Source organism: Ceratotherium simum, chromosome 19 (assembly GCF_057802395.1).
Source record: "Ceratotherium simum simum isolate JZ-2026a chromosome 19, ASM5780239v1, whole genome shotgun sequence".
Lineage (NCBI taxonomy): Eukaryota > Metazoa > Chordata > Mammalia > Perissodactyla > Rhinocerotidae > Ceratotherium > Ceratotherium simum.
Window position 1 is genome coordinate 23,921,519 of NC_141918.1, and position 27,834 is coordinate 23,949,352.

General features: G+C 48.0%; 1 protein-coding gene across 1 annotated transcript in view; it reads right to left on the reverse strand.

The window, feature by feature from the left end:
* Positions 1 to 24,111, reverse strand: part of SIM1 (SIM bHLH transcription factor 1) — a 62,529-nt gene extending 38,418 nt beyond the window's left edge. Inside the window, exons 1-8 of the mRNA XM_004422153.3 lie at positions 23,937 to 24,111; positions 14,545 to 14,627; positions 11,048 to 11,137; positions 10,391 to 10,499; positions 10,173 to 10,258; positions 9,287 to 9,486; positions 8,963 to 9,069; positions 8,145 to 8,292 (exon numbers count right to left, since the gene is read on the reverse strand). Of these exons, the coding sequence (XP_004422210.1) occupies positions 8,145 to 8,292; positions 8,963 to 9,069; positions 9,287 to 9,486; positions 10,173 to 10,258; positions 10,391 to 10,499; positions 11,048 to 11,137; positions 14,545 to 14,627; positions 23,937 to 24,111 (998 nt within the window). The remainder of the gene's footprint in view (positions 1 to 8,144; positions 8,293 to 8,962; positions 9,070 to 9,286; positions 9,487 to 10,172; positions 10,259 to 10,390; positions 10,500 to 11,047; positions 11,138 to 14,544; positions 14,628 to 23,936) is intronic.
* Positions 24,112 to 27,834: the final 3,723 nt, after the last annotated feature.

Sequence of the window (27,834 nt, forward strand, 5' to 3'; positions counted from 1 at the left end):
TAAGAGCCTTAGGGAAAATAGTATCCAGTGCTGATGGAACATGCTCAATTCCAACAGAAAGTTCAAGGTAAAGGAAATACAGAAGGAAAGAAAACCCAGCTTAGACGAGAGCAGCGAGACAAGAACTGTTGAATCTATTCGGAAGAGTGATACTAATTGTGTTATAAGGGATACTTATGGAAAAAGAACAATGTGACAAATGCATATAAGTCGCTTGCCCATCTCAAAAGACCCTACCTCTGCTTCCAACCCTTAAAATTCTGCTCCTTCCCCAATAGCTTCACCCCCACTTCAAGCTCCTTTGAATTCTGCTCCCTCAGCAGATAGCACAAGTGCACCATATCATTTCAAACGGTGCTAATCTGAGTTCTTAAATATTTAAATAGAACTCTTCTACTTTGCCAGCTAAACTATAAACTACTCGAGAGATGCCAAGACTTCTGCTTCATGTATTCAGGCAATAAATCATTGTAACCTGCCACACTTTGTGAAACACTAGCGATACCCAGTCCATGTGGAGTGAAGGGAATATACAAGAGGCCCCACTGAATACCATCAAAAACGCCAGTGTTGCATGTTTTATTCCCTTTAAACTATAATTACTGACACTGGCAGGGTTGACAAAACACTGGTTCCAACTCAATTAACCTTAGACAGTTGATAAAAGCTTAGTTTCTTAGAACCTTCTTTTTCCCTAGGACAGTAACCTACGGAAAGCACCTTCCATCTCGCCTGGCACAAAGAAGGCACTGGGTAAACACTGGCTTACCTCCCTCCAGGCAGAAATCTCAGCCGCCCATAGAGTATACAATGACAGCAGTGAAAAACAGGGGAGCCGTACGGGACTGCAGACACCACCACACACAAAGAGCACAATGCTTGGAGGTAGATGTGTTGAGGGACTGGTGAAGGAGGAGAAAACAAACACTTAAATTTGTGGCTTTGAGAATCTAGAAATTCAAGGTACAGAGGGAACTATTTATCCCCTTTCAAAGTATTTCAGTTGACATCATATAATTGGCAAGAGCTAATAACAACCGTCAAGATATTTTGGACATGTGCTTTCTGCCAGATACTGTGCTATATATACATTATCTCATTTAATCCTCCTTGAGCCTTAAAAGGTGGATCCACAGTCCCCATTTCACAGATGGGAAAACAGAAAGTCAAGGGGCAGAGTGACCTGCTCAGTCTTACAGCTGTTATGCAGCAGAGCCATGATCTGAACCCAGATCTGTCTCACAGCAAAGCCCATGCCTTTCCCTCGCAGGTTGCTTCGAATGATACTGTGGGTTTTTATAAAAACAAAATCACGATCCTACTATCATATAACTTCCTGGAGTAAAAGTCACAGAGGGTAAACAGATGGGCCAGATTCAGCCAGACTCCAAAGGTTGTGAATGTCCTACAAAAGTCAGCTCCCCTCTCAGCCCCATTGGCCCTGGCATCACCATGGGTCACCTCTCTCCCCTGCCACCTCCCTGGACCTTGGAATCCTGAGGCAGGGGAAGGGAAGTAGGGGTAAGTTACTCCCAGACAAGGCAGAATGTCAAATTCCTCCACTGATAGGCACTCAGGTATTTCCAGGTTTCATCTAAACTCCAACCAATCCTTTTTGTGTGATGGCTTAAGCACAGAAACCAGCCCTTCAACCCAAATGAATTTTCTTTCACTATCTGCTCATCTAGAAAGATGTCACAAGCCAATGAGAACAGAGAACAGAGAGGGAAGCATTGGATAAGGGGAAAACAGTAGCAGCCTTTTACTAAACTATCAAGATATGCATAATCTCCCTCCCCCACCCCCCCCAACACACATCTTGTACCAAACATAACAGTGTTCGCCACATGAATAGACTAAGTCAGAAGACAAAACATGCTTTTCTGGAGCTCAAGTAAAGCCTCATTTGAATTTGTCCATCCATTCACAATAACATGTATGAATCCCTGCCTTCAAATAAGGTAAGGATCCATGTTTTCCATGATGTGACTCAAAGATCAGAACACTTTCCCCGCCAACAGCCAGGCTAACAGACAGCCAGAGAAGAGAGGTCAGGCTGGTCATTTAGCACACACCAAGTGGCCTCCACCCCAGAACTAAAGGGGACGTCTTGTGCCCTTCAGGTCAGAGCCACAACAAAGGAAAGAGTGGAGGCCCGAGAGGCCTGGGGAGGGGGAAGCAGCCCAATAGGGGCATTGCCAAAGGGCCAGAGGATGACACACCTACCCAGAGCATGCTGGGAAGCTCTCCATCCCCAGCCCCTGAACAGAGTCTGCAGGGGACAACCTTCCTGACATTCTCCCTCAAAAACAGAGAAGGGCCAATGCTCCCTCACCCCAACACACACACACACACCATCTAGGAAATACCCCGCTGCCACAGGAGGTAATTTGTGCCTCGTCTGATAAAAAGGATGACATGGCTTGCCAATCCACTGACATTTGGTTTAACAGTTTTGTTTAACAAGAACATAAAATATTAAATCTGGTTGCAGAAATGAAATAATTAGTAATAGCAATAATATATCTGTGTAATCTAGACGCAAGCAATTCAGTAAAAAAAAACTAAAACGTTTGCAAGCCACATTTTTTCTTACAAAATGAAAATGTCCTTAGTGAGACATGAGGAAAAAAATGAGATATTCCTCATTGAATCTCACTGAGGAGATAGCACGGCCACATTTAAACCACTAAATTGTTAATATCTGTACATACTTGTGAAGCAGCAATACAGAGGCAGCTTTTAATCTTTCATCATGAGTCAGATGAAAGTCTATCCTGAACTTGGGTGGGCTGAACACTACAGGCCTTGTTCATTTAAATCCATCCCTCTCTCCCAGATATTTTCTCCCCACAACCATCCCTGACTCCCACCGCCACACAGAGAACCTCAGGATACAGCAGGAGTAGACACCCCAGGCTTTACTCCTGGCTTCACCACTTACTCACATATCTGATCTCAGTTTCCTTATCTAGAAGATGAGGAGTGTGATCTCTGCCCCAACCACCATGCAGAGCTGTCAAAGGAACCAATTAGGTAATGAACGTGGTGGCACTTTGAAAGAAATATGTATTCAGCATTTGGGGAAAAAATACAAAGTTTGAGCGTAAATGGTGAATTCAAAACTAAAACAGATCATTTTGATTAAAAATGATAAGTGAAAAGTATGTAAAGAATGAGATTATTTAAGTGAGTGCTGGTATTCTGTACCTTAAAATTAAGTCTCCCAGCTCTTTCTTTCAATAAAGTGTTTTGGTGGTTATAAAACTACTATTAATTACTATTAATAGTGTTGGTTGTTATAAATTACTATTAATACATATGTGTCTTCAACTTGTTTCTATAATCATTCAGTGACATGTAAGATCATTTGAAAAGGACAACTGGGGGTTTGATGGTCAATATTATCATAATAAAGATGAAACATAATTGAGGATCAAATCTAATTTATGGGTATACATTAGCGCATGATTATTATTTTTAATGATCAAAAAAATTAAACCTACGCAACAAATGCTCCACAGATCCGAGGCATGAGAGTAAATTATTTTATATTTTGCTGTAGCTTGCAAAGTCAAAAGGCGCTTCATTTGACATTATTTATAATATAAAAGAGTGGTTTTGCTAACCAAAAAAAAGAAATCTATTCCTATAACTATACATATTGATCACGTTTTCAAAAAGCATTTTCTAAAATGTCTTAGTAGAATAATAATATGACTGCACCTTAAAATTCATAATTTTTTAAAATTTAAATAACCAAATTAACTCAGAACTATTAATACACTTGAAAGAGCAAACTAATATGAGCATATTTTAATGTTTGCTGCTTTATGGTAAGGATGCATAAGATTTTATATTCACAGAATGTGTTAACATTTAAAAGTCCTTTTCAATTGTGAGAACTATAACGGTTTTATGCAAAGAAGAACAAACATGTGACCTGCAATAATTACAACGTAGAGACCCTTGTTTTTCTTTTACATGAAGGAAGTATTGGCATTTGCCAATATGCCGATTAATGGCATTTGCCCTAACTCTTCTACAAATTCAAAAGGGTTATTTAGTAGATAGCAAGTTTCATATAGATCACTAATGTAAATTGTCTCTATTTGTTCTGTTTTTTGTAACACTGAAACAGAAATTTTAACACAGAAAATTACTTCCTTCTATGGGTTCAGTGAATCACTATAAAGCAAGTAGATTTTCCACTAAAACAATGTTCCATCTGAAACTTAGGAAATAAACAAGCAGAGAACCTTCTTTACCAGGAAAAAATTGTTGAAGATATTAAATCTGTCTGATTCCAAAATTACCAAATCACTCTCGAAATCTCTCTCTTACATTCCAGGCAAATATCAGAATTGCATTAACTTACAATTCTCATTAGAAGTCTAGTTTAAAATACACTAACATTTACAACCGTATCCTACAGACGTCCTCGCACAAAATATCATCTATCAATCAGCCTAATTGAGTTCATACAACAAGTACTTGATGAATTTCAGTGGCAGATTGTTTTTCATGGCATCAGTAAACTAGACCGCACGTATATTTTTGCAACCTTCTACACACAGTAATTTTGAACACTTTAAATGTGCCATCATAAATGATACAGTGACTACGTAGGAAAATGCTATTTAAGGATGAAGTCTCATGTCTGTAGTTTACTTTGAAATGACTCAGTAGAGAAAAAAGTGCATATACAAATAGACATGCATATAGGTAGAGACATAAAGCAAATATGGCATATATTATAGACGATGTGTGTGTGGATATTCATTGGACTATTCTTTCAACTTTTTTGTATGTTTGAAAATTTTATGTTTTAAAATATTTTAAAATGGGATTTTTATACCTCATTGGTTTATCCTTAAAAGTAGGTTTTAAAAATTTTCTTTCTAAAACATATGAAGTTTAAAAACATAAAGAGAATCAAGACTCTTCATTTTCTTAGAAATTATTTTTTATAGTTTACTGAGTATTCTACATTTTTAATTTTCTTCACGTTAAGTACTGTTTTCCATCTGAACTGGCTGTGAATAATTAATATTACCAATTAAACTCAAGAAAACATGAAATCAAGAAAATTACTTAGGTTTTACACAGTATGCTTTTCTTTTACTCTTCATATTTTTCCAGACTTTTCCCAACATTCACTGTTACTAGACACTAACTCCATTCACCTGTCCTCTCGAAAATAACCAGGGAGCTGGGCCTGTCATACTTAACACTTATTTCAAAGCCTACTGGCACTCAAAATTTGCAAAAAATTTTTTTAATGGAACATAAAGCGAACAAGGTATCGTCTTATAGAAAATCATGAATGGGGTAGTTTTTTGGTTTGGGCTTTTTTTGCGTGGCTTTTTTGGAGTTTTAATGAAGAGCTATAGAAGCTTCAGGCAACGTCAAGGACCCAGAGAAAAACTAAGAGAATTTTAAAAATTTAATCATAGTGTCTTCTCACTCTCCTCTACAGATTTTCAGAACACCAACATTTTGTATGGGGGTCATACAAAAGTCAGCAAAAGCACCTGTCATACACCACTGCCACTAAAATTCCTATATGCACTGTTGCAACTGCTTCTTAAAACAAGGTAACTGACTATTTCTATTCATCACTGCTTTTGTTAGATAATAATGACTTATTTTTCTAGGCATATTTTAATTTCAACAATAAATTTATCATTAGGAAATTGGATAAATAAGCTTCTTATGAATGTAGCTTCCCCCAAAATGCCACACCTTCATTTGACCAATGCTTATTTTAAATTCTCTCTACTTTCATAACATGAAAATCCCTTCAAAACGTATGCTATTAAAATGTCTAAATTTGGAAAACATCTGGCTTGTCAAATTATTTGGCGGGCTTGTGGTTTTAAGGACATTGTTTGAGGTGGTGTATTTGGAAAGAGTTCACTTATCACTCTCAGGCTTCATAGAGAACTAGCTCCGAAAACAAATGTATGTGGGAGTTCAGTGCTCCCATAGAGAATCAATAGTCATCTATTTAATTTGCTAAGACAATGTAAATTAGTAACTTCCAGCCAGATGTGTGATATACACATCAAACAAACTGCAACCTGTTTATTATGAAAATCCTGTCAACACACACAGGGCCACTTGATGGCATTTCATCTAAGGCAGTTTCCACATTTGCAGCCATAAAAATTGTCCTAAAAATTTTTATACAAAGAACTGGAGCCGAGACTCATAAAAGGGTCATCAATTTCAGCTTTTCATCTTGTGTGCTTCTGTGTGTTTATTTCTATTTTCATTCAGAGGAATAAAACATTCAGAGAAACGTGTGCCATGCCATTTTTTCCTTCTGTAAGTCATTTATCCTCATTACATCATTTTAATCAGATGTAAAGTTGGTAGCCTCATCCTGCCGCTCTGAAGAAGTGTGTAAAGTGAAGAACGACAGAGTCAACAGAAGAAAGAAAGTACACTTATCCACTGGAAAACAAAACAGAATATTTCAAAATGACTCCAAACATAAATTAAGTTTACCCATTGGGAAGTCTAACTTGCATTCTGATCATTTATATGGGTCTGTGTGACTATATAGCCTGCTGTTTGATAAAAAATGATTACTAACCACAGGCACCCACCAGAGAACAGTGTATGTATAATGCTATGATGTCTCAGACATACAAAGCACCTTCTTAAAGAATGTCCATTTCCTTTCCAAGGTAAGCAGACATAATTTTTCACTCTTTAATACTTCTGCCTCACAGAGTGGCTTCTTTTATGAACTATGCTTTGCCATTTTCTCTTATGTTTATTTTAATAATGTGAAAAATGGCATTCATAAAATAGATGGTTTTGTTTCATGATACCTAAAATATTGATATGTTTTCTGCTCTGTATGAAAATCCACAGCCTTCTTGCTAATACAACAACCTAATAGTATTTATTTTAACACCATTTACTCAAATGAAAGAAATAAAAAGATTCTTCTTAATAACCAGCTATTATTCTTGAATACTGAATCCTTGTCTAAACCAAATTCATTTTCCAAGTCCATTGAATTAAATTTTCTTATGAAACAGGGCACAGAGTAAACAGTCTTATTGCCAAGCATACCATTTCCAACTACTATATTTTTAATTTGGCAATTTGAAATAAGGTGGAATGAATCTAGTCCTCATCACCTATAGGGTAGTCTGATTCCAATAGCACCCCTTAACCAACTTCCTAACGTCAAAGGAGCAGTTCTACTAAGTTCCCCGGGGTGTCAATGCTTCCAAAGTAAATAACTCCTGAGGTCTCCTAAAAGCACAAGAATTTCAACCTCTATGAAAAAAGAACTGCACACACAAAAGGGTTCTTCATGAAGGCTTCAACCCTAAGCAATTCGACTTTCGCAAACATTATACAGAACGTGCTTTCCTCACCAGCCACACACCAGGCCACGTGATCAGCCTGCGGGGCCACACCGGCGACCAGAAACGATTGTTATTTCTAGAAAGAATAGCCTCAAATGCGGCCACCGCAGTTGCCCAGCCAGCCGCACCCGCAGGTGGCACCAGGAGGCCGGCTCCTCACCCAGTGATTCCGTCACACAACGCACGGGGCCTGGGCGCCGGCCAAGACTCGCAGCATTAGCTCGGATCCCTTTGCTTTCTGAAGGTTCAAGTCAGACCCTCTTGGTCACTTAAACCCCGTTTGTGGTTCAGGGAAAGAATCACTCTCTCAGAACTCTTAACTTTGATTGGAGACTCTGGTTAAAATTAAGAACTTCAAACCCAGATTTGAAAAAGTGAAACAGATGTCCTGTTTGTTAACCATAAATGGCTCCGTACGTCGGATCCTTTCCACTTTTTTTTTTTCCTTTCTGCTGCATTAAGTTTTATTTAATGCAGAGTTCGCTTAAAAGGTTAAAAGAGAGAGAGTAGAAAGCAAATATAGACTATGGATGGAAAACTCCTAAATCTTTCTCCAGAATATAACGAAGGAAGCCTCTTCATAAAGATGAAAGTGCTCAAGCCGCCGCCTCCCAGCGCAGCCAGCACTCGGGGTTAACACCAGCGTCCCCAGTGGACCCCAGACTCGCCTAACCCGACCGTGCGCACCACCTGCACCCTCGTCCAGACCAGCGTCGCCTGGAGTGGCTGAAGGGGTCCCCGGGTTGCACTCACGTGAGAACGTAGTTGACGCTGACGATACAGTGTGGCCTGGACGAGCGGCTGTTGTGCACGATGGTCGCGTAGCTCTGCACCCATACCCAGCCGCCGTGCTTCGCCAGGAACCTGTAGTACTTGGTGGTCACCTGCCCCTTCACCAGCACTGATGGAGAGACAGAAGGCAGCAGGTGTGAACGAGCCCGCTCTGGACCGGCCCCAAATGCAATCCCTGGCGGTGGGAGTGCGGGTCCCCTGTGGGCCCTAATAACCGCGCCCGGCTGGAGGGAGAGACGACCAGCACATTCCAAAACGAATTGATTGTGTTGTTAATTTGCATTGAATCCTCCGGTCCCTCACCATTAACAAAGCGGGAAATGCTTAAATTTGGGGGATTCTGCGATTCTATTTTCTAACTACGGAAGGCGGGGTCTGGGCAGCCGAACTCTGCCGTTCATGTTCCCTGTCTCGTGAGATTAAGCTCAAAGCAAAACTGTGTCAAAAGCCAAGGGAGTCAACGCGGGTGAGCCTAGAGGTCTAGCTTCGCTTCTCGTTCCCACCTTTAGTGAGGTCTAAGTTGGGGGAAGCATATCAATAAGAGAATAAGACGCTTCCCGGGAGGATTTTGCCGGCAAACTCGCCCTTGGCCTGTGTGAGCTACCCGCGGACGTTAGAGAAACGAGTTGGGGCCCAGGGTTGGAGCGGCCTCACACACCACCACCACTCGGCAACGATGGCTCCCACCCGTCCTCGGGCTGTGGACTTAAATCATGCCCCACCCCCGCCCGCCAGGATGCGCAGGGGTTGGCCCAGCGCTGGGCAGTATGGCGCCTTACGCAGGTGGTGAGCGCAGCGCAGGTGGAAGGTGTCGCAGCCGTGCACGTGGTGGTACAGAGTCTTCTCAATCAGGTCCTGAGGTTCGTACCCCGTCAGCTCAGCCACTCTGCGGAGAGCAATCCCCGGGGGATGAGCGCCAAGTGCGGCGGGGCCCCCTACACCCCAGACAGCATCTCAGGCCCGGGTGCCCACCCTCAACTTCACAGGGGCCCATCAGTCGCCTCGTCTGTAAAATGGGCTCCCAAGATCGACCACGTGCTCTTGCTCACTGACCAGAGCCACCCATTAGCTAGGGGCGCCCATCTGCCGCCCCGGCCACCCACCTGGAGTCCAGGAAGATGAGCTTCATGTCCAGGCTGGCGCGGAACATGAACATGTTGCTATGCAGCTTGATCTCCGTGACGGCGCTGGGGGGCAGCGAGTGGCCCACGGCCACCAGGCCCACGTTCTGGTAGCAGCCGTCGAAAGGGGACATGTCCAAACTGTACTGGCGGATCTTCAGGTAGCCGCTGCAGTGAATGACCTGCGGCGGGGCGTAAGGGGGTAAAACTCAGCCACAGCCAGGAAACATCCCAGAAAGGTGGGGAAGAGATGGAAACGTTATGAGACTCTCCTCGGCCACAGATGCCATGTGGGCCACTCCCCCACACGGAAGAGCACAAAGTTATTTGTGCTCCAAGATGTCTCAAAGGAAGGAATGCACAGCCACACCAAACTCACCTGGGGGCTTGTAAACAATGCAGGGGCCTGGGCCCTCCCAACCCCAACGCATTCGAATCGCGAAATGGGCCCCTGGAACCTGCATCCTAATCATGTTAAATCTCATTGAACAAGAGAACTACGGATTTCAGGTAAAGCTCTGGTTCTTCACCTCTCTGGGGGTCAGATTCTGACGCTCTGAGTGAACTCGACGAATCCACCAAAGTTACCATTTCGGACACTTTACACACCCCTAAGGCCCATTATGGGCCCCAGGTTAAGAGCGCCTGCGGCCGAGCAGTATACCGACCCAGGGAGACTTAGTCTTAAAATGCAGCCCCCAGGTGTTCACAAAGTTCAATGACTCTCCTGGTGAGGCCGGCCAGCAGCGCTCTGACGCGTGTGGGGGCGCCCTCTGGGGCGGTCAGGGCAGCAGAAATGTCCCTCCCACGCCGCACGTGCCTCGAGTCCTGCCCGCTTCGTCTACACCCGGCTAGGTGGCCTACGTACCTTGTAGCCGCCGCAGGTGAGGCCCGCATTCCTCTTGGCCAAGACGCACTTCATCCTCAGGAAGAAGGAGCGCTCGATCTCGTACTCTGGGAGAGGGGAGGGAAGAAGGCGCAGGACGTGAGACAGGCGGTGAGGCGCCAACGCCGGCCCTGGCTAAGGAGAAAAGCCACAAACGGACTGCGATGGGCCCGAGTGTCCCAGGCACGTGTCTGCCTTACCCTGGACGAAGTGAGAGTGATAGGGCTGATGCGCCGTGAGCACGGCCGTCATCTCGTCGTGATCGGCCGGGTGGATGTATTCGTAAATGCTGTTCCCCGTCAGCTCTACCTGTAAAGAGGAGGGCGTCACCGTCTCCGAGGGGGTGGAACATCCCGTGAAGGGACTGGAAGATGGGGTTAGGGGGTCCACAGGACTGTGGGGACAGGAGCCAGGACTCTAGAGTAGGCCCTGAGTTCTAATTCCAGTTCTGCCCCCTGCTGCTTATTGCAGCCTCTCTAAGCCTCAGTTTCCTTATCTATGAAAAGAAATAATAATAGTAATTATAATCATAGTAGTAGTAGCTCCCTGGGAATGTTCTGGTGAAGACATCGTGACATAAGTATGCAACCACCTCCCTTGGTGTGTGGCTTATTGTAAGGATTCAAAAAGGTAGCCACTGTTTGGTCTGGGGTAGAAGCTGGGGTGGGTAAGGGAAGGAGAGGGAGGGAGACATCCAGACCTCCTGCCAGCTGAGATGTTTCCAGCCCCAGAAATGCACATATAATGCACATATAAAGCTTTGGGAAAGTGCCCCCCCCCCACTACACCCACCCCCCCTCCTGCCTCCAGCTCTGGCTGTAAACATTGAAGGCTGGAGGTGTGGGCCACTCACCTACCTGAGAAAGACCCAGGTGGACGGAGGCTGTCTCCGAGATGTACATGATCTTCCCATCTGGTGCCACCACAAAGATGAAGCCATCCAAGGTCTGGGGAGATAGAAACAGAGTTTAATGGAGAGCCCCCTGGGCCATCAGAAGAAGTTGAGGGGGAGGAAAGACAGAAGTTAGAGATGTTCAGGCAGAAGTACAGAGAGATGGAGTCAAGAGGGGCTGGAAGGAAACAGCATAGAAAACCAGGCACAAGAGTCCCCTCTTTCGTACATTCCAAATCTGTAAGCATCTAGGACAGGCAGCACACTGGGAGAGATCCAGAGGAAGTGGTGGACAAGTGGTGGACTGCCCTCCAAGACTCAGGATCTACCAAAATGCACCAAGCAGACACATTTGTAACACACACACACACAAACATTCTGGGGGTGGGGGAATCACAGCCTGCAATAGGAGGTGGGTTAGGTTCTTAGGTGACGGTAACTGAAAGAACCAGAAGTTTCCCGTGTCAGTTTTGGAGGACTCCATAGTGACAGCATCCTATAACGGGAAGAGCGCTTGCCAGGTTTGGGACAGGAGGCACTGGGCACTGTGGAAGGGCTGGCAGTGTGAAAAGTCTGTACAGACAGAAGGCAGTGGCCAGCGGTTCCGCAAAGAGTCAGGGAGAGGGGGATTTAGGAGATGAGAGGCTTTCTGGGCAGCGAGGCCATAGAGAAGTGCTAGAGAATGTATGTGTGTGTGTTTACACTGATGCCTCAGACTGACAAGCTCTTCATGAAGGAAAATCATTCACTGTCCCTGTATCTCTGTGAATAAGGCTTTAGTCCAGGTAGTGGAGACATAAGGATGAGTCAGATCCTGTTCTCAAGGAGCTGGAAGTCCAGGAGAGGCCACTGGCTTGAAGACAGGTAAAATGACTACACAGCTGAATAGACGGTGCTGTGGGGGCCCAGAGGCTGAGTGAGCAGAGGCCCAGGGAAGAATCAGAAAAACCTTAGAGATATTTGAGTAGAGCCTTGGAGAGGAAGCTTGATCTGGAGAAGGGAGGAAGGGCATCCCAGGCGGAAGGAATGACATGGCGAAGGCAGGATCTGGGGGGAGGGCAGATCTGATGTAGTCAAGCGTGATGAGTTTGGTGTACCAGAGATGGGGCTGAGAAAGTACACTGGTGCTGGATTTTTGGCGAGTTTGAGATGTCAGTCTGAGGAATTCAGAGTTGCTCCTGTAGACATCAGTTCCAACAGAGGTTTCCAAGCAAGGGAAGAGCATGCTCAGATGTGTTTTTTTTCTGGCAGAATGTGGACAGTGACACACAGGAGGAAAGAGTGGAGAGGAAGAGATCAGAGATGGTCAAGGCTGAACTTTGGTTGTCACAAGGAGGATGGGGAAAGGGGAGAGTCTAAAGATGGTTCTAGCTGTGGAATTTATGATGGCAGAAAGAGAAGCCAAGACTGACTTCAAGGTTTCATTAAGGACATTGAGTAGACGGTAACACTACTAACCAAGATTGAAAATTTAGGGAAGCATGGTGATTGTCCTACGAGTGGAAGTCTGGAGGAGGGAGATAAAATGAATTCTTGTCTTGGAGGTGCTAAACTTCAAGTGTATGCAGATTGCCATTTGGATGTGTCTAGCTGGAAGCGGGAAATAAAGGTCTGGAGCTCAGGAGGGGTGTCTAGACTGGAGAAACCAGCTGGAGTCTTGCAAATGTGGGGGAAAGAGTTGAGGTGGTGGTGTTGGCTGAAATCACCCAGGAGGCCTTGGGTGATGCTGTGAGAGGAGAAACAGAGCTGGAACCTTGGGGAAATGCCAGCATTTACAGCCAGCCAGTAGTGGGAAAGCCAGAGGAGCAAGCAGAGAGGGAGAAGAATCCAGGAAATTGTGCTACTTTAGAAACCCAGGGAGAGGGAAAATGTAAAGTAAGCAGTGTCACTTCCATCAGGTCTTTGTCCAAATGTTACCTTCTCAGTGAGGCCCTCTGCAACCATCCCCATTTTAAATGGTACCATTCAAACAGCTCTCCTCCTTCCCCTTCAAATTTTTCCCATAGTACCTACACCACCTGTTATATTATGCAGTGCACCTGTATGGGTTTGCAAGGCTGCTCTCCTTAGAATGCAAACTCCCTGAGGGCGGAGCTTTCTGCCTGGCACACAGTTGGCACTCCTACATTTGTGGAATGAATGAGGTCAGGTAGAATAAGAGATGAGTATTTTATGCTGGATATCAAAATGTGGTGGAGTATGTGCAGAGCACAATGGCTGGGAGAGAGGCCAGACTGCAGGGGTGTGGGTGTGAGGGGGGCCGGGTAAGTGTGGAAATTGAGAGTGTAATTAAATCCTGTGAGAAGTTTGGGATAAAGAAGAGGAAAGAGATTGGGCAAGAGCTAGAAGGAGTGAGGAGTTTTTTGGGTTTTGTTCTCTTGTTTATATTGATGATGGAAATTAGCTGGGAATATAGAAATATTGGGGGGGGTGTCAGTTGTTGAGAGACAACTAATCCAAGGCATCCCTGAGAAGAAGGGAGGGACAGGACCTTTCTAGTTAAATTTGGAGGTGTGGAGGCTAGGCTTACGCGCGGCCTTTTTTTGCTCTGTGAAACTAAACTCTTTGGGGCCTATGGGATGGAGGGAGGGATGGGATAGCCGTGGGATGGGGAAGGCCATCAGACGCTGCTCATGCCTGGCCCATGAGGGCGAACTGGCTCAGGTTCCCCCAGCGCGGCTTAGGTTTGAGGCTCCCACATGAGGAGCTCCCAGTGGACTTGAATAATAATAATAAGGGGGTGCAGAGTGGGAGACAAGTGTCAAGCCTAAAAATGCCACCAGGAGTTTTACGATTTTAAATATTTGCTAGGCGACTTAAGCGGGCAGCGGGCAATTTGAAATGGTGTACACCGCAAACAACGCGGTAATGGGCGACTCCACATTGGTTAAACTCGTTGCCGGGGGAGATGTATGCGTGAACGCGAGGGTCTGTACGTGGCCTGGGGTGGCCTGGAGTGAGGGCGCGTGGAGAGAGAGGACAGAGAGAGGAACTACGGGGAGGAGATGAAACGAGTTGCAGACGCAGCTGGATCCGGAATGTGTGGGCTTAGAGCACTGACCGGCAATTCTACCAGATTCCCGTTATTTCCTGTGTAAATCCTTCATTTTGGACGGTTTTGCAGCCCGGCCTCGGCAGCTTGGCCCTGGGCTCCTGTTCCCTCAGCAGAAGGGTGTCAAATGGCGCCCCCTCCCTCGGCTCAGCCGCCCTGATTAGGGCTTGCGGGGCTGCCTTCCAAACCCAACGCGCCGGGTGTCACCTTGCCTCCCTCTCCGCCTCTCTAGGCGCCTTCCGCACACAGCGAGGTTAAGAACTAAACGTTTTAACTTTGGAGGAGGTGTAGGGGCTGCAAGAGGGCCACGTCCGGGCCGAATCCCATTTTTGTGGGAAAAAAGAAGCCGGGTGGGGCCAGGCAGCCGGGCCCTGGAAGCGTTCGCGCCGCCGGGAGGCCCGCGCGGGTACCTGGAGCAGATGGGAGCCCAGTTCGCGGCCAACGTTGTCCAGGGGGCTGGTCCGACTCGAGTGACCCCACGCCTCGCCGAGCCCTGAGGAGACACAGAGATGCCCTTTAGCGATGGGACTCCGACCCAGCTGGCACTTTGAGACTAGCCTAGCGGTTGTGTCACACCCGCATCTCGCACACAAGACTGCACACCATCGGGGCTCCCCCGCACCTGGAGAGCTAGGGATGCCAGCGGGTAACTTCGGCCTCGCCCTCTCAGCTCCTAGTGGGGCGAGCGGAGGTCAGACTCCCTCTCCCAGACAGGGCCAGGCTTCTCAGGGACGCCCCTCAGCGCCACGCCCCCCCACCGCAGGACCCCAAGTAGCCGAATTTGGGGACAGCCTGAAGGGGCCCCCGACACTGCACCCCAGCAATAACTTTTGCGTAGGTTCATTAGTGTGCTGAAGAGGGTGAAGGACACTAGTTCTCACCCAAACTTTCATCATCATCCTTATCACGAGGTGAGGATGTCCACACGTCCAGCAAATGCCGCTGCCCGCCCGGAGCGCCCTGAGGCAGCGGGCCGGGTCGAGCTGGTCCCTAGTGGGCTTTCTGATTGGCTGCCGGGCTCTCCAGCCATTTTTCTCCCCTTCCGGCCTCTGACTTGAATCCCCTTCGGAAAAATCCGTTCACTTGAGGCATGGTTCCCAGTACCAATATTCCTGCGCAATCCTCCTTCCTCTGCCCTTCCTCTCCTAGCCCCAGGCCTACACATCCTAAACACCTCCCCCCCAAAAACCACACAGGCTTTTTTGAAATCAGTTACTTTCCGGTGCTAACACCGTCTCAGCAGTATTTTCGTTCCCTTCTGGATATATGGAGAATCATTCCGTTTCTCTGCTGTCCAGCTATCATCTATTAACAAAGACAGCAGCTTCCTCTCCTTGGATGCTAACACGTTAAGATCTTTCCAGGCCTTGCCACAAGTCGTTTCTCCGGTGATACCTAAAAAAGAAAACCCTCAAGATGCCCGGGGCTGATTTTTAAAAAATGAATATGGAGTCTGCTATAATACCTGTTTGCAGAAAGAAAATGAAAAATAAGGCAGAAGAAACTTGCTGAGACCAAGGTTAAACTAATTAATGGTAATATCTTTTAATAGTGTTGCTGCTGAAATTAATTTAGGTAGTTAAACTCTTTTATGCTTACGCCATTAAATAAGTTTTAACACGAGCGAAGAAAAGGGTGATTTACTGATTTACTGCGTTACAGGGCAAATCACTACGAAGTACACAATGACAAACACACTTGCATTGTAATACGGGGGTGGGGGCGGATCTTTCAGAATAAAACATGGAGTTGGACTCTTAAAATGTGTTGGCCAGAAGCGGCTTCCTAAGCAAGGAATCAAAACTCTGGTAACGAGTCACCGTGAGCACCCCTTAAGCTTGAATCGGGTCTTTCTGGGTGTTTGCACATCTAAATAAATCTAACGATTTCCCCACCGCTCTGCAAACACTGACGCTCCCCACCCGCGCCCGGACTCCTCTCCCTCCCTCGCGTCTCGTCAACTCCCCCTGCCTCTTTAGCCCGCCCCAGTTTCTCTCCCCAGAGGGGCTCCACTGCCTTGATTCCTGTGGTCCTCCTGGACCGATCCGGAGGGCCTGCGCCACAGCCTCCTGCACACACCCCTTCGCCTTGTCACCTTTCCTGGCTCCTCCCGTCTCAGCCAAGCTATCCTCGGTTTCTGGCACGACGTGTTCATTTTTTCCTCCCGTTCACACATACCCACCCAGAAGAAGTGGCAGGAGGGGTTGGGTGGGGAGGCCGCACAGGGGAAAGGGGAAAGAATCCTGCTGGGAGAGCCAGGGACGCGGGTGGCTCTGACCCTTGGACGCCGTGGGCCCAGCCGCGGCCTGAAAGCCCAGAGCTTCTCGGGGTCGAGGAGCTGGGAGCTGGCCAAGGCCGCGCAGCTTCTGGAATCAAGTCTTCCGCAACTTCCCGAAGGGTACGAAGCCTGCGCTTGGGGCCAGCAAGTGTCTTATACTCTAAAATTATGAAAGTCCCCCAAAGCGGCTGGGAGACGCCGGGGAGCGGCCTCCCGACCCGAATCATCTGAAAGTCCCCCGAGCTGGACTCGGGGTTAAGTACTGGTTCCGAACTCCGGCGCCGGCCTGGGTTGTTTGTGTCTCGGGTTGCGGCCTCATTAGTATGCGCCTCCGAGGGGAAAAGAAGACTTCCCCGCAGGTTAATAAACAGCCGGGCGGGCGCAGGTTAACAGTGGCCTCCCTCGTCCTCTCCTGCTCCCCCCACCCCACCCCGCTCTCCCCTCCTTTTTAAGGAACCTTTTGCTTTCACGGAGCGTTGCCTTCTCTTTGTGTTCCCGGTCGAAATCTCCATCACATGGTTATGTCTGGGTTAATGTTTTATGAGAGACTGGCTGCCCTCGTCTACCTGCCGGGCTTTCCTGACCTAATACTAGGGCCGAGCTCGCTCTTCAGCCTGCCCAGGACACCTCCCGAAGCACCGGGCATGGGTCCCGCCTCCCGAAAATCCCGGAGTGGGTCAGAGACCCCTGTCGTCGGACCCCTCTCCTCCTGCCTGCGGTGACGCGCTCCCGCACCCAATTTCTGTTGGCCAGGGGGGTAAGCTGAGATTTCGTTTCTGCACTTGACCTACCGCAGAAAATTCGCAAATCCTTTGATGGTCTGTTTAAAATGAGGAGGAAACCAGCTCCCTTTGCGGCAGGATTACAGTGGGAACAAGATCTAAAGATTCTCTTGTAATTCGGCGAGGCCGAGGGAAGGGGGGTTTGCAAAGGAGAAAAGGAACCCTGTGAGGGAGGCGATAACTAAATCGGGTTTTAGACAAAAGGATTTTCCCCGGCTAAAGTGGCCGAAGACAAAAGAAAACATAATCTATTTTGGAAGATTTCCAAGATATGCCACATTAACCTTAGCAGATAAATTTTGCTTCTCCCTCCCCCTTGCCTTCAAGTCTGGTTTATCATATTTACATAAGTAGTATTAGAAGGGATGTATCTATTATGGATCTGAAGGGCTGGCTCACATTTCATGTGAAAACCCGGGGAAGTTTCACTGCTGCTTCACCCTCGGTGCGCGGTTGAGCCATTTCCATTTAAATACTCCTCTGACCCAAGGATTACCTCAATGGACTGACTGCACGGGTTTTGTAATTTCCTGAAAATGAGATTTCGATTTATAAAACAAGAAACCAATTAGTAACCAAATGAGGCGAAGTAGATCCACTAAAATTGACCTAATCCCACAGGCACAATTTAAGCCCGTTCTTGGCGAATGAATGATGAGCCCCGTCTAGCGTGAGCTCAAAGCATCATGCAGCTGTGTTATTGCAAGCAGCAAAAATAAATTGATCGAGCTTTTCCTTCGGAATGAATTTCATACCCTTGACAAAATATAGATTACAGACCCGGTATCATCGCCTCCGTCGCTCAGACGGGAAGAAGAGGAAGAGAAAATCTTGTGCTACTGTTTTTGTTTTGTTTTGTTTTGAATAAATAAACATTATATCTCAGTAGAAATGTGTCCTTGTAGTCGTTCCCGGGAATCTTCATCTTCCGGACGGATCGCGATATATGTGCCTTTTAGGTAACATAGGAAGGGGAGGGGACTGGAGGAGCTGTTCCATGACCTGACCACAACTTGGTGATTGAGGCGGGAAAAGCCCTCCGAGACCGCGCTGCTAACTTCGGGTCCCGGAGGGACTTGTCTCAGCCGCCTGGGTTTTCCGCAAGGCCTGCGGACCTCGCTGAGCGTACACTGTCCAAGCCTGTGCCCGGGGCCGGCAACCGAGCCGCCTGCGTGTTAGAGCTCGGGGAGCCTCAGCGGCTGGGCTCTCTGGGGACAAGAGGCACTGAGATTGGGCGCCCTTAGCGGAGACCTTGCGCCGGGAGCCGTCGCTGAGGGGGAGGCAGCTTACGCACAGGGGCGCACAGCCCCCACCTTCCGGCTCGCGGCCCCCTCCGGCCACCCGGCGGGTGTGGCCGACCTCCCGAGGGCGTCGGCGGCCGCGCCGGGCCAGGTGTAGTCCCACGCAGCAGCCTGGACCCCACCGCGTGTCTCTGCGCTCGGCAGTGCGTGCCCTGCCCTCCCCTGCCTGCCTCTGAGAGCCCGGGTCGCGCCCAGGGAATCCGCAAACGTTAGCGTAAGCTGGGGTGGAGTCCGATGGTCACTGCGCGGACTCCCTCCCTCTGGGCGCCCGAGCCCGCCGCGAGGGAACGCGAACTGCAGGACCCAGGGGCGGGCGGGGTTCGGCCAGGTCCCAACTAAACCACGGGACGAAAGTGCACGCGGGGTCACAAGAGTGCCCGGAGTGGCGCAAGAAAAGCCTCAAGCGGCGTCACTCCAGGACTCCCGGCCTTCGAATGTGGCGGGGGGGGGGGGGGGGGCGGCGGCACCGCCCCAAAGGCAGGCGACGAGGCCCACGGGGCTGCCCCGCGGCGCAGGCACAGGCCGCTTGGGTTTGACCCTGCAGCCGGGCCTCCGACGGCGGCACACGGCCCGCTGGGACGGATCTCGGTTTAAGGCGCTTGTCCTTGGGGCAGTGGCCCGGGCAGCACGAGGGATGGAAGGTGCATGCCGGCACCGGCCCGGCCTCTGTTCCGAGCAGGCCGGTGGAGACGTCCTGGAACCCTTTGCGGGAGGGTAGAGACCTGGTCGGGCGTGGGCAGTGAGGGGACACCGTGCGGAGGCCGCGAGCTGGCGCACCCTCGGCTGCGGCCACCTGGGCGAAGGCGGGCCGGGGCGCGGGCTGCAGCTGCGGGGAGAGGACAGGCCGCCCAGCTCGGACCTGGTGGGCCCGGCACACAGGCTCCCGCCGCTGCGTGTCTCCGGCCTTGCGGAAGGCGCGGTGGAGGCTTCCGCAAGGTCACTGTCTCTGGTCAGGTCTGAGCCACCGAGGTCAAGCGACTCCGCGCAGGATCCGCCTGCCCAGTGCGGCTACCTGCGGTAGGTTTGCTCCGCAATTCTCAGACATTGTTTTAGTACCTTCTGATTAGCAGGACCACTGCTAAATAATTGAGGGTCCCCGCCCCCCCCACACACACAAAACTTTAAAATCCATAGATCAGAGACTGGCAATGGGTGGACAGCTAAAATCATAAGGTGCTACCTGGGACTAAACCGCATTCTCTTGAGAAACACCTGGGCCGACTGATAGAGAAATACAGCGATAATCCATGGGTTCTGATTCCGTGTCCACATTTGTCTGCAAAAGGTCGAAGCTGCCAAGATTTCCCCAGAATTGAAAAATAACTCTCCCTAGAAATCAGGTTTGTTCTCTGGAAATATAGCTTGATCTTAGCTTCAGGTGGGTGATCGTACCCTGCTTAAAAGCATCCCACCATAGCTTATGACATCCTGTTTTTGTTGTTCTTGTTTGTATTAGTGATGGCTCCTTTTAAAGAAAAAAAGTATTTTTTTTCATTGATCTGATCTACAATTTCTAGCACATAAATCTGCCTTGCAAATGCTCTGCAGGAGTTTAGTTCTGCACTCTACATTTTATGTCAACATCAAAACTGGAATTAAACAGAGAAAACCAGCGTGGAGCGTAAACTGTGCTTAAAGTCTTTTAAATGAGAAAAACTTCTGTAAGAAAATAAACATGGAAACCTAATGCTCAATCATTTCCCCAAGCAGCAAGAAAAACAGCCTTAAATCACCCATCCACGTGGGAAATGGGACCTCTTTTTCTCTTTCAGTTCTCAGCCTCAAAAAAATATAAGGCGATTAAGGATTTCAATCTTGAGGTGAATATTATAGAAAGGGTCTGTGGAGGTTTGTTTAATCATCCTTGTCCTTCCAGCCTTTGTAAAGACTCTCTTTCCTGCACAGTTACTAATTCCAATTCTGTGAATATTTTTATTTTCCCAAGACATCTTGACAATGAAATGGTACTGTGATGTTACCAAGATTCTGAATGGCTATAGATTTGAAAACATGTCTGATCTTTTCAAGGGTTGTTCTGCAAGCCACTATGCCCCCAGCCAAAACTGTATTATATCTGGATAACATGTATTTCTTTTTAGTTGAATTTGTCCTATATTGCACACAAAGTCATGTGATTTTTTTTTTAATCCTGCCTTTCTGGCTTTGATAACACCAAAGACTTATACATTTCTAGATGCCTCAATTTTTCCTTTGCAAGGCTATTTTAGAACAGAATATGTTACCAATTGGGAGATATGCTGTTTTAATGATGTCACAGTAATCTTACCTGAATTTTATTTTTTACTATGAATCTACAATCTAATGCTTTATTCTTAATTATTCCAGGCACCCATATCCCATTTCTCTGTTCTCTCTCTCTCCTTTTTCCCTCAACAGCTCAATTTTATCTACTCAGATAAATAAAAGCTGAAATTTGCCCTCAGACAAGGAATCTACCAGACCCTGGGGGGAAAAATTGTATTCAGCAATTGAGAAAGCAGGCGAATTAGCTACATTTAAGAATTTTTTTATTTTTTCAAATATAAGTATGGAAGGATTTTGTTGTTGTTGATGTAAGCCTTTAGGGATTACAGAGTATTATAGATGAAATGTAATATGAGCAAAAACAATGGAGTTTTACAGTCATTGTTATGCCTATAACTAAGACATCACTAGATTTATCATTATTTTAGATTATATACTTTGCAAAATCCATATGTTACATGTGATAGAATGCTTACCATGATGAACTAGCTATCTTTATCCCATCCTTAAAACAAAATTTTATTGAAGAACTACTATGTGCTAGGATGGCATCAAGATAGAGGTAAAAATGAACTTCATCTTCAAACAAATTCTTTCCATTTTTCATCACTAAAAGAGATGACCGCCACAAAAAGTGCTGCTTCCCCCACTGCCAGGGACCCAATCTTGTCCACCCTCTGCCTTCAGTCAACAACTGAAGCCAAATTTGGCACCCTCTGCAGGTTGTGCCTGGTTCTGCGGCTTGTGATTATTTCTCCTTTCAAAGCTGTTTGCTTTTTTGTTTGTTGTTGTTGTTCTTTAATATTTTAAAGGTCTGTGTTTGGGTTTTGGATTTTTGAAGCTAATCTATCCTCAACATTAAAACCTCATCCCTAGAAGCCAGCTGTTCAGATGACCCTGTCTAACTCACCGGGTGGAGGCTGCGGGTGAGTTATGAGCTCGACAGTAGCTGGAGAAATAAATGATGTGCCCAGAGTTCACACATCGTCTATCCCCTCCTCCCCATAAACTCACACTGGGCCATAGAAGGGAGAGGAGGGAGGGGCCGGGGCCCAGGACTCGGGAGGAAGGTGAGGGGGGCTGAAGAAAGCACAGTCGCCCTTAAAGTAGCCACAGGGGACCGGCCTGGCCATCAAGGAGACTCCAGCAGGAGTCTTCACCAGCGCTCTCTTTAAAAATAACGAGAACTTGGCTAAGAGAGCTTATTTTTTGTTCGTCCTATTTATTTATCACGCTATTTATAATTTGTGGAGTTAGCATTAAACAAGAAAGCTTTGCTCTTTTAAAAACACAACCAAACAACAAAAAACAGCCCGATCCCCTCCTGGCCGTGCCTGCCTGGGGTCTACACGACTCAGAAGAGCGCCTCTGGCCCGCGACTCCCTGGGCACTCGGGTCCTCTCTGTGCCCGCCCTGGAACGGCGACCCGCTATTCTCTTCCTCCCGCGATTACTCGCAGCACCATATGCTTCTTCTGATCAAACAGCGAGCGACATCGGCACCGATAATTGACGAGACCCGCTAGAAATCACGCAGAAAGGAAGCCCACTGAGACCGCTAATAATCCTGTTAGGAGCAGGGCGGCCAGCGGAGTACGCAATCGCTTTATTTTTATAAAGTAGGCGCTGACAATATAAAAGACAACGAGATCTCTTCTTTTAAACAGAAGGCGGTGGAGCATAATAGTAATTTTCCCACCAGCAATTCTCAGCACAGTTTGAATGGGAAATATAGTTTTTAATATATGTTTCCCCATCTGGTTTTTTTTTTTTTTAAACTTTTCAGGTACTTTAGGCTCTGATTCCACTCCTCCTGTGGTTTCCAGGGTCAGATGAGATTGTTCAAGGAACTGCTTTAAGACAAAACGACTATAATACTACTTAGAGTTTGGGAGTAAAATTGAACCATAATTTGAAAGTTTTCCTTTAAGATCCCCTGACAAACTTGGGGCATGTTTTGCAAGATTTTAATTCAGATAATAACTTTTAGTCCTGATGGAGGAAAGTGAAACTCCAAGCCCAGTAATGACCATTTCCTTCCCCCTATTTCCTTAAAAGAAAACAACAAACCCCAAACATCCCAAATCAACAATAACAGAAGCCTCTCTGGGTCAAATGAGAAGTTCTGGTTTGTAAATAAACAGAGATCTTCTCCTGGATTTTTGTTTGTTTGTTTAGAATTCTCTCCTTTACATTTCCAAATCCCCCTCCCCCAGCAAAAAAGTATCTAAAATATTTTTTAAAATCTGTTTATGTTATTTGAATGTGGGTAGAGAAAAGGACAGGGAAATAGAAGAGAGAAGTGTCCTCTTCCTAGCGAGTGTAAATGGTTTTGTACAGGATAGTGTTCTGTGAAGGCTCCTCTGTCCTCACAGAGTGAATCTTGCTAATCTAAATACACATTTTAAATCATGTCAACAGCTCAGCTATTCTAACTTCTAGGCCTTATAAGACAATTTCCCCAAGATCTGTTTGCCAACCTGCCACCTAGAAGATATTTTCTAAGCAGGCTAGCCATCTTAATTCAATCTTATGTTTTGGGGCACTAGCCTATTATCTCAGAGATAATATCAAGCCCAGAGTTGAAATCACCAAGCCCCAGAGTTAGTTTCAGAATCTATGAATGTCTCAAAAACTGAGAATAAATTTGCTATAAACAGTCAAGAGACTGGGTAAATTCAGGACATATTTGTTCATGAATATGCCTGCTCCTCATTTGCAGAATTACAGACATATAGAGAAATTATTGTTGGCTTAGTTAGCTCCATGTACATGGGCCTATCTATATGGTAGCAAAAATACAAGCATTTGGCAGTGTTCCTGCTTTCTGCTAGATACAATTCTAACAAGAGAAATAAAAAAAGAAAAGTCGTGTTTGGATTAGTACTACTTTCAGTTGAGCCCAGTATCTAAGTGTTGACAAAAGCACAGTTGGGCTGCTTCCCAACCAAACATATCTGATGGACTGAAGAGAAAGTATTAATGGGTTTGTAGAAAGAACCACAAAAAAGGCAACAGGAATCCTAAGTTCAGAGAGGTCCTTAGTCAAGCAGCCATGCTAAACTTCCCTTTGCAGAGAGTATGTACTTCTCTGCCCAATGGTGTAGCCTCACTCACTGTCTGGCAAATCCGCTACCCCTTCTGCCTTTGCAATTCCGTCTGGGCAAAGTCACTTACCTTCCGGGAACACTACTCTCATTTTGAGATAGCTGGTCGTGAGTCTGATTATGGATGCTTTGTCCAGCTGCGAGGTGATAGCCGAAGGCAGAGGCAGTAATTTAGCCAGTTCATAAAATTCGCTGTTTTCCTTCTCCCTCCTAGTCCGGGCAGCATTTTTGGACTTCTCTTTCATTGTGTCTCGTTCCCCCTTTCTTCTTACCACATAAGCTCCACAGATTCATCCAAAACCAAAAATAAACTTTCAATTAGGGATCATATTTAGCAAAAACATAAAGCATACTTTGAAGAGACTGGAGTCTTTGCTTCAGTGTACCGAGGGTAGTAAAAGACCAATGCAGCGAACCGAAGATACTTTCTTTAAAAATGCGGGATGCAAGTATAGGAAAGTTGCTGATCCACGGCAATCTGGACAATCCTAGGAGTCTCTGGGTATCAAAAGCCGGCGAAATCCCCGAGGAGCCAGCCTTTTCTTCTGTTCCGCGCTGCGAACCCCGGTCCTCGGAAAGTCGACATAATAATCCCCGACGTTGGCGCTTCAGTCCCGCAGCAGTTGAGGCGGCTCCGGCCCCTTTGGGAAGATCAGGAATGCCAGACACCTCTTTCAGGCCACTGTGAAGACAACAGCATCAGAGCGTAAGAGATCTGCAGCTCCACGATCACTCACGCACTCGCCCGAATTCCGAAAAACTGCCGGAAAGGGCCTCAGCGCGCCTCTGCTTTCCTCGCCAGGCTCGCCAGTGTTTTTGTTTGTTAAGATATGGAGAAATCAGCAGCGAGACTGAGGCCCTGCAAATAATGCTCGCATTCCCTCACCCATGTCAGCCACCTTCTCCAGCCCCCTGGGAAGTTACCCAAACAACAAAACGCATATTTTTGAAGACCCTTAGGAGACCCTCCGCCACCGGTCCCCGTGCCCGGGCCCAGGCCACGCGCACGTCCCAGGAAAGCAGGTTTCTGCAAATCAGAATTCCTCCACGGCGCGGCGGGCCTGTCGGTCCCCCTACTCTGGCAGATCTGGAACGTGGCTACCTCTCTAACTTGACTCTCAAGTCTCAGGGATTCCTCAAAAAGTGGCACTTACACATCAAGTCTCTCGGGACTCCCAAGGCGACCCGAGGCTCTCCCTGCCCAGCAGGGGCGGCAACACGCCGGGCACGGCCGCGCCAGGTTAACAGGTGGCACATTCACGACAGCCCCCTGCAGGCACCGGGGCTGGGGGGTGGGAGGCGGCCGTAGAGCTGCGGGTGTCGCCGGGAGGGCGCAGGGTGTCTTCCGCTTCACCTACCTTCAGTCCCCGCTGGCGGCCAAGGGTGCGGAGGCGCCCAGCTCTTAACTGTACTCATGCCTACCGTCCAACTAAGCGACTCCGCCGGCCTCCCCGCTTCCCACCGGCAGAGAGGAGCAGAGCGCGCCCCGGCTCCCTTTTCTTTTCCTGGTCACGAATTGGGGGAGGGGTGCGTGGGAGAAGGAGGGGGATGTGGGCTTTGGGACGGGTGAGGTGGTTTGAGAATCCTCCTCCTCGGTAGTTGCTACGAAGCCAATATTATTCCTAATTGGAAACCGAAAACGCCCCCCTATAACTTCTTTATAGCTCACGGGGTTTAGCTTCAACTTCTCTCCCGGGCTCCCTCTCTCCCGCCCTCCCCTAATGCCACTCACAAACCTCCTCGCCTCCGATTGGCCCGGCGCGCCCCGGGGCGCGGCGCTCATTGGCCGACCGGGCTGAGTGACTCGAGCACGTCCCGCGCCGTTCCCCGCGCGCCCCCGCTCTCGGCTGGCCGCTCGCTACCCGCGTGGCCGCCGCGCCACTAACGAGCCCCGGGCGCCCGTGTCCGCGCTGCCCCGCAGCCGCCGCTGCTCTCGGCCTCGGGCGTCACGGCGGACGTGCAGGACCCGCGCTCCGTGCGCTCCCTGGGGTCGAGCGGCTGCGCGTTCAGCCCTGAACGCCGGCCCCTCAGTGCCAGGGGCGCCCGAAGCTCGGGCTGCAGCCCTGGGCCGCAGAGCTCGGGCCGGGGGGCGTGGGCTCCCGGCAGGCGGGGCAGGAGTCGCCGAGACTGCGGGCGAGGTTCGCCCAAAGGCCGAGCCGGCGGCCGTGCGCCTCCCACGGGCAGGTCGCAGCGCCCAGGTCGCAGCGCCCAGGGCGTGCGCGGGTCCGGTGTCGGGCTTCATCTGTCTGAAACCACTGCGACACCCAGTTACTCGCCAGAGAAGATAAATATACCTGTCTTGAAATTAATCTCAAAGAAGAGCGTCTTTTTCGAAATGGGTCGAGTTTGGGGGCTGATCTGTTCACCGTGGAAAGCTCAGCCGTGGGAGTTTTCCTATGGAGAGCAGATGGGGGACACTAGGGGACAAGAGGTTGCATTTCAGGCCATAATAGAGTTAGGTAGAGTGGTTGATATATAGATAGATATCTCACAACAATCCGTTATCTTAAACGTGAGCGAAGACCTTGTGTTGGGTTTTGTTTCAGGAAGCAAAAGTCCAACCTGAATATTCCTTACAGAAAGGATACAGTCTGCAGGAATGAATTTCCCACATTCACAATTCCCCAACAGGAGCTGCTTAAACAAACGCTTGTAAGTACTATGGCTGACAAATTATATTTGAGACCCTCTAATTTAAATCGCCTTCTCCCTGTCGTCTGAGGAAAGACAACAGATAACGGGAAAAAGTTGACTTGTCCCTCGAAGACAATTAATGCCGCTTTCGAATCACTCCCTACAGGAGCGATTCCCCGCTTGGTTTTGGTGCTGCTGGTGACCACGGTTCTGCTCCTGGAGGTGCACGTGGAGGAAGCTGTTTCATGGGCGATAAAAGACAGTGAGAACACCAGTAATGTTGCACTCGTCCTCTCGTCGTGGCGCTAATTGCCGCCAAGAAAACACACACTCTGAAGAAAGGCGTGTGTCATTCTGCTGATATTCGGAACAACTTCGTGTTAAAAAATACAGACATCTGCCACCTCCTTGCCGGCCGAGGCAGTCAGCTCGCAAAACGACAATGGGAGTTTTCTGGGGGTTTTTACACATCTGGGAAACACCTGGCAAGGTGTTCTAGATTCTATTCTTCTAGATAGAAAGAATAAGAGAAAAGAACTAAACATAGAGATTTTAGTAGGTATTTCAAAACTGGAATCCAGCTAATGGGCTCTAATCTAGAAGTCATTTCCCCAGAGGCTGTAGTCACTTAGAGACCTAGCTCTGGGCTGGTTCCCACCACCAAGTGATGCACTCTTAACAGGAGATGAGTAGGAATACAGAGAAATGTCCTGTGGCTCCCTTATGCACAAGATTCCAGAAAGACCACATAAGATGAAGTTAACTACTACATGTAAAGGGGGGGGTGCGTCTGGATTGGGTGAAAGAAACTTCCATGACCCTTCTTCCCCCCACCCAGCCCCCAACAACCTGGGCAGATCTTAGGGGTAAAATGGAGCGGCCAGGCAAAGCAATGACGCTTTGGGGGTAAGAAGCGGTTTTCTATTCCGACTGTGTTCTAGAAAAGATTCCAGTTAAGTTGGCGGTTACTGTATACTCCATCTCCACCTCAAACAACGTGCAGGAGTGTGAGTGCTTTTCTGGGTTCTGAAACCCCCGGCACAGGGCAAGGACTCTCTGGGGAGTCAGGCAGCGCCCGGCTCCCCTCCCCATACAGGGGAGTATTTTGCCTTCAGAAGCAAAACGGCAAAAATGAGTGTGGAAGTCTTTACACCAAGGACGACATCCTGGGGAACCAGGCTGGCTGCTCCAGCCTCCCCTTGAAGCTTAGTAGTCGATGAACCGAGTAGATGTCGTTTAATAAAGTGAATGCACGGCCGTGTGATGACGGCCCCCTCGCTAAGTCCTCCGCACACAACTGTCTGAGCCGCGTTTACCGAGAGAGTAAATTAGCA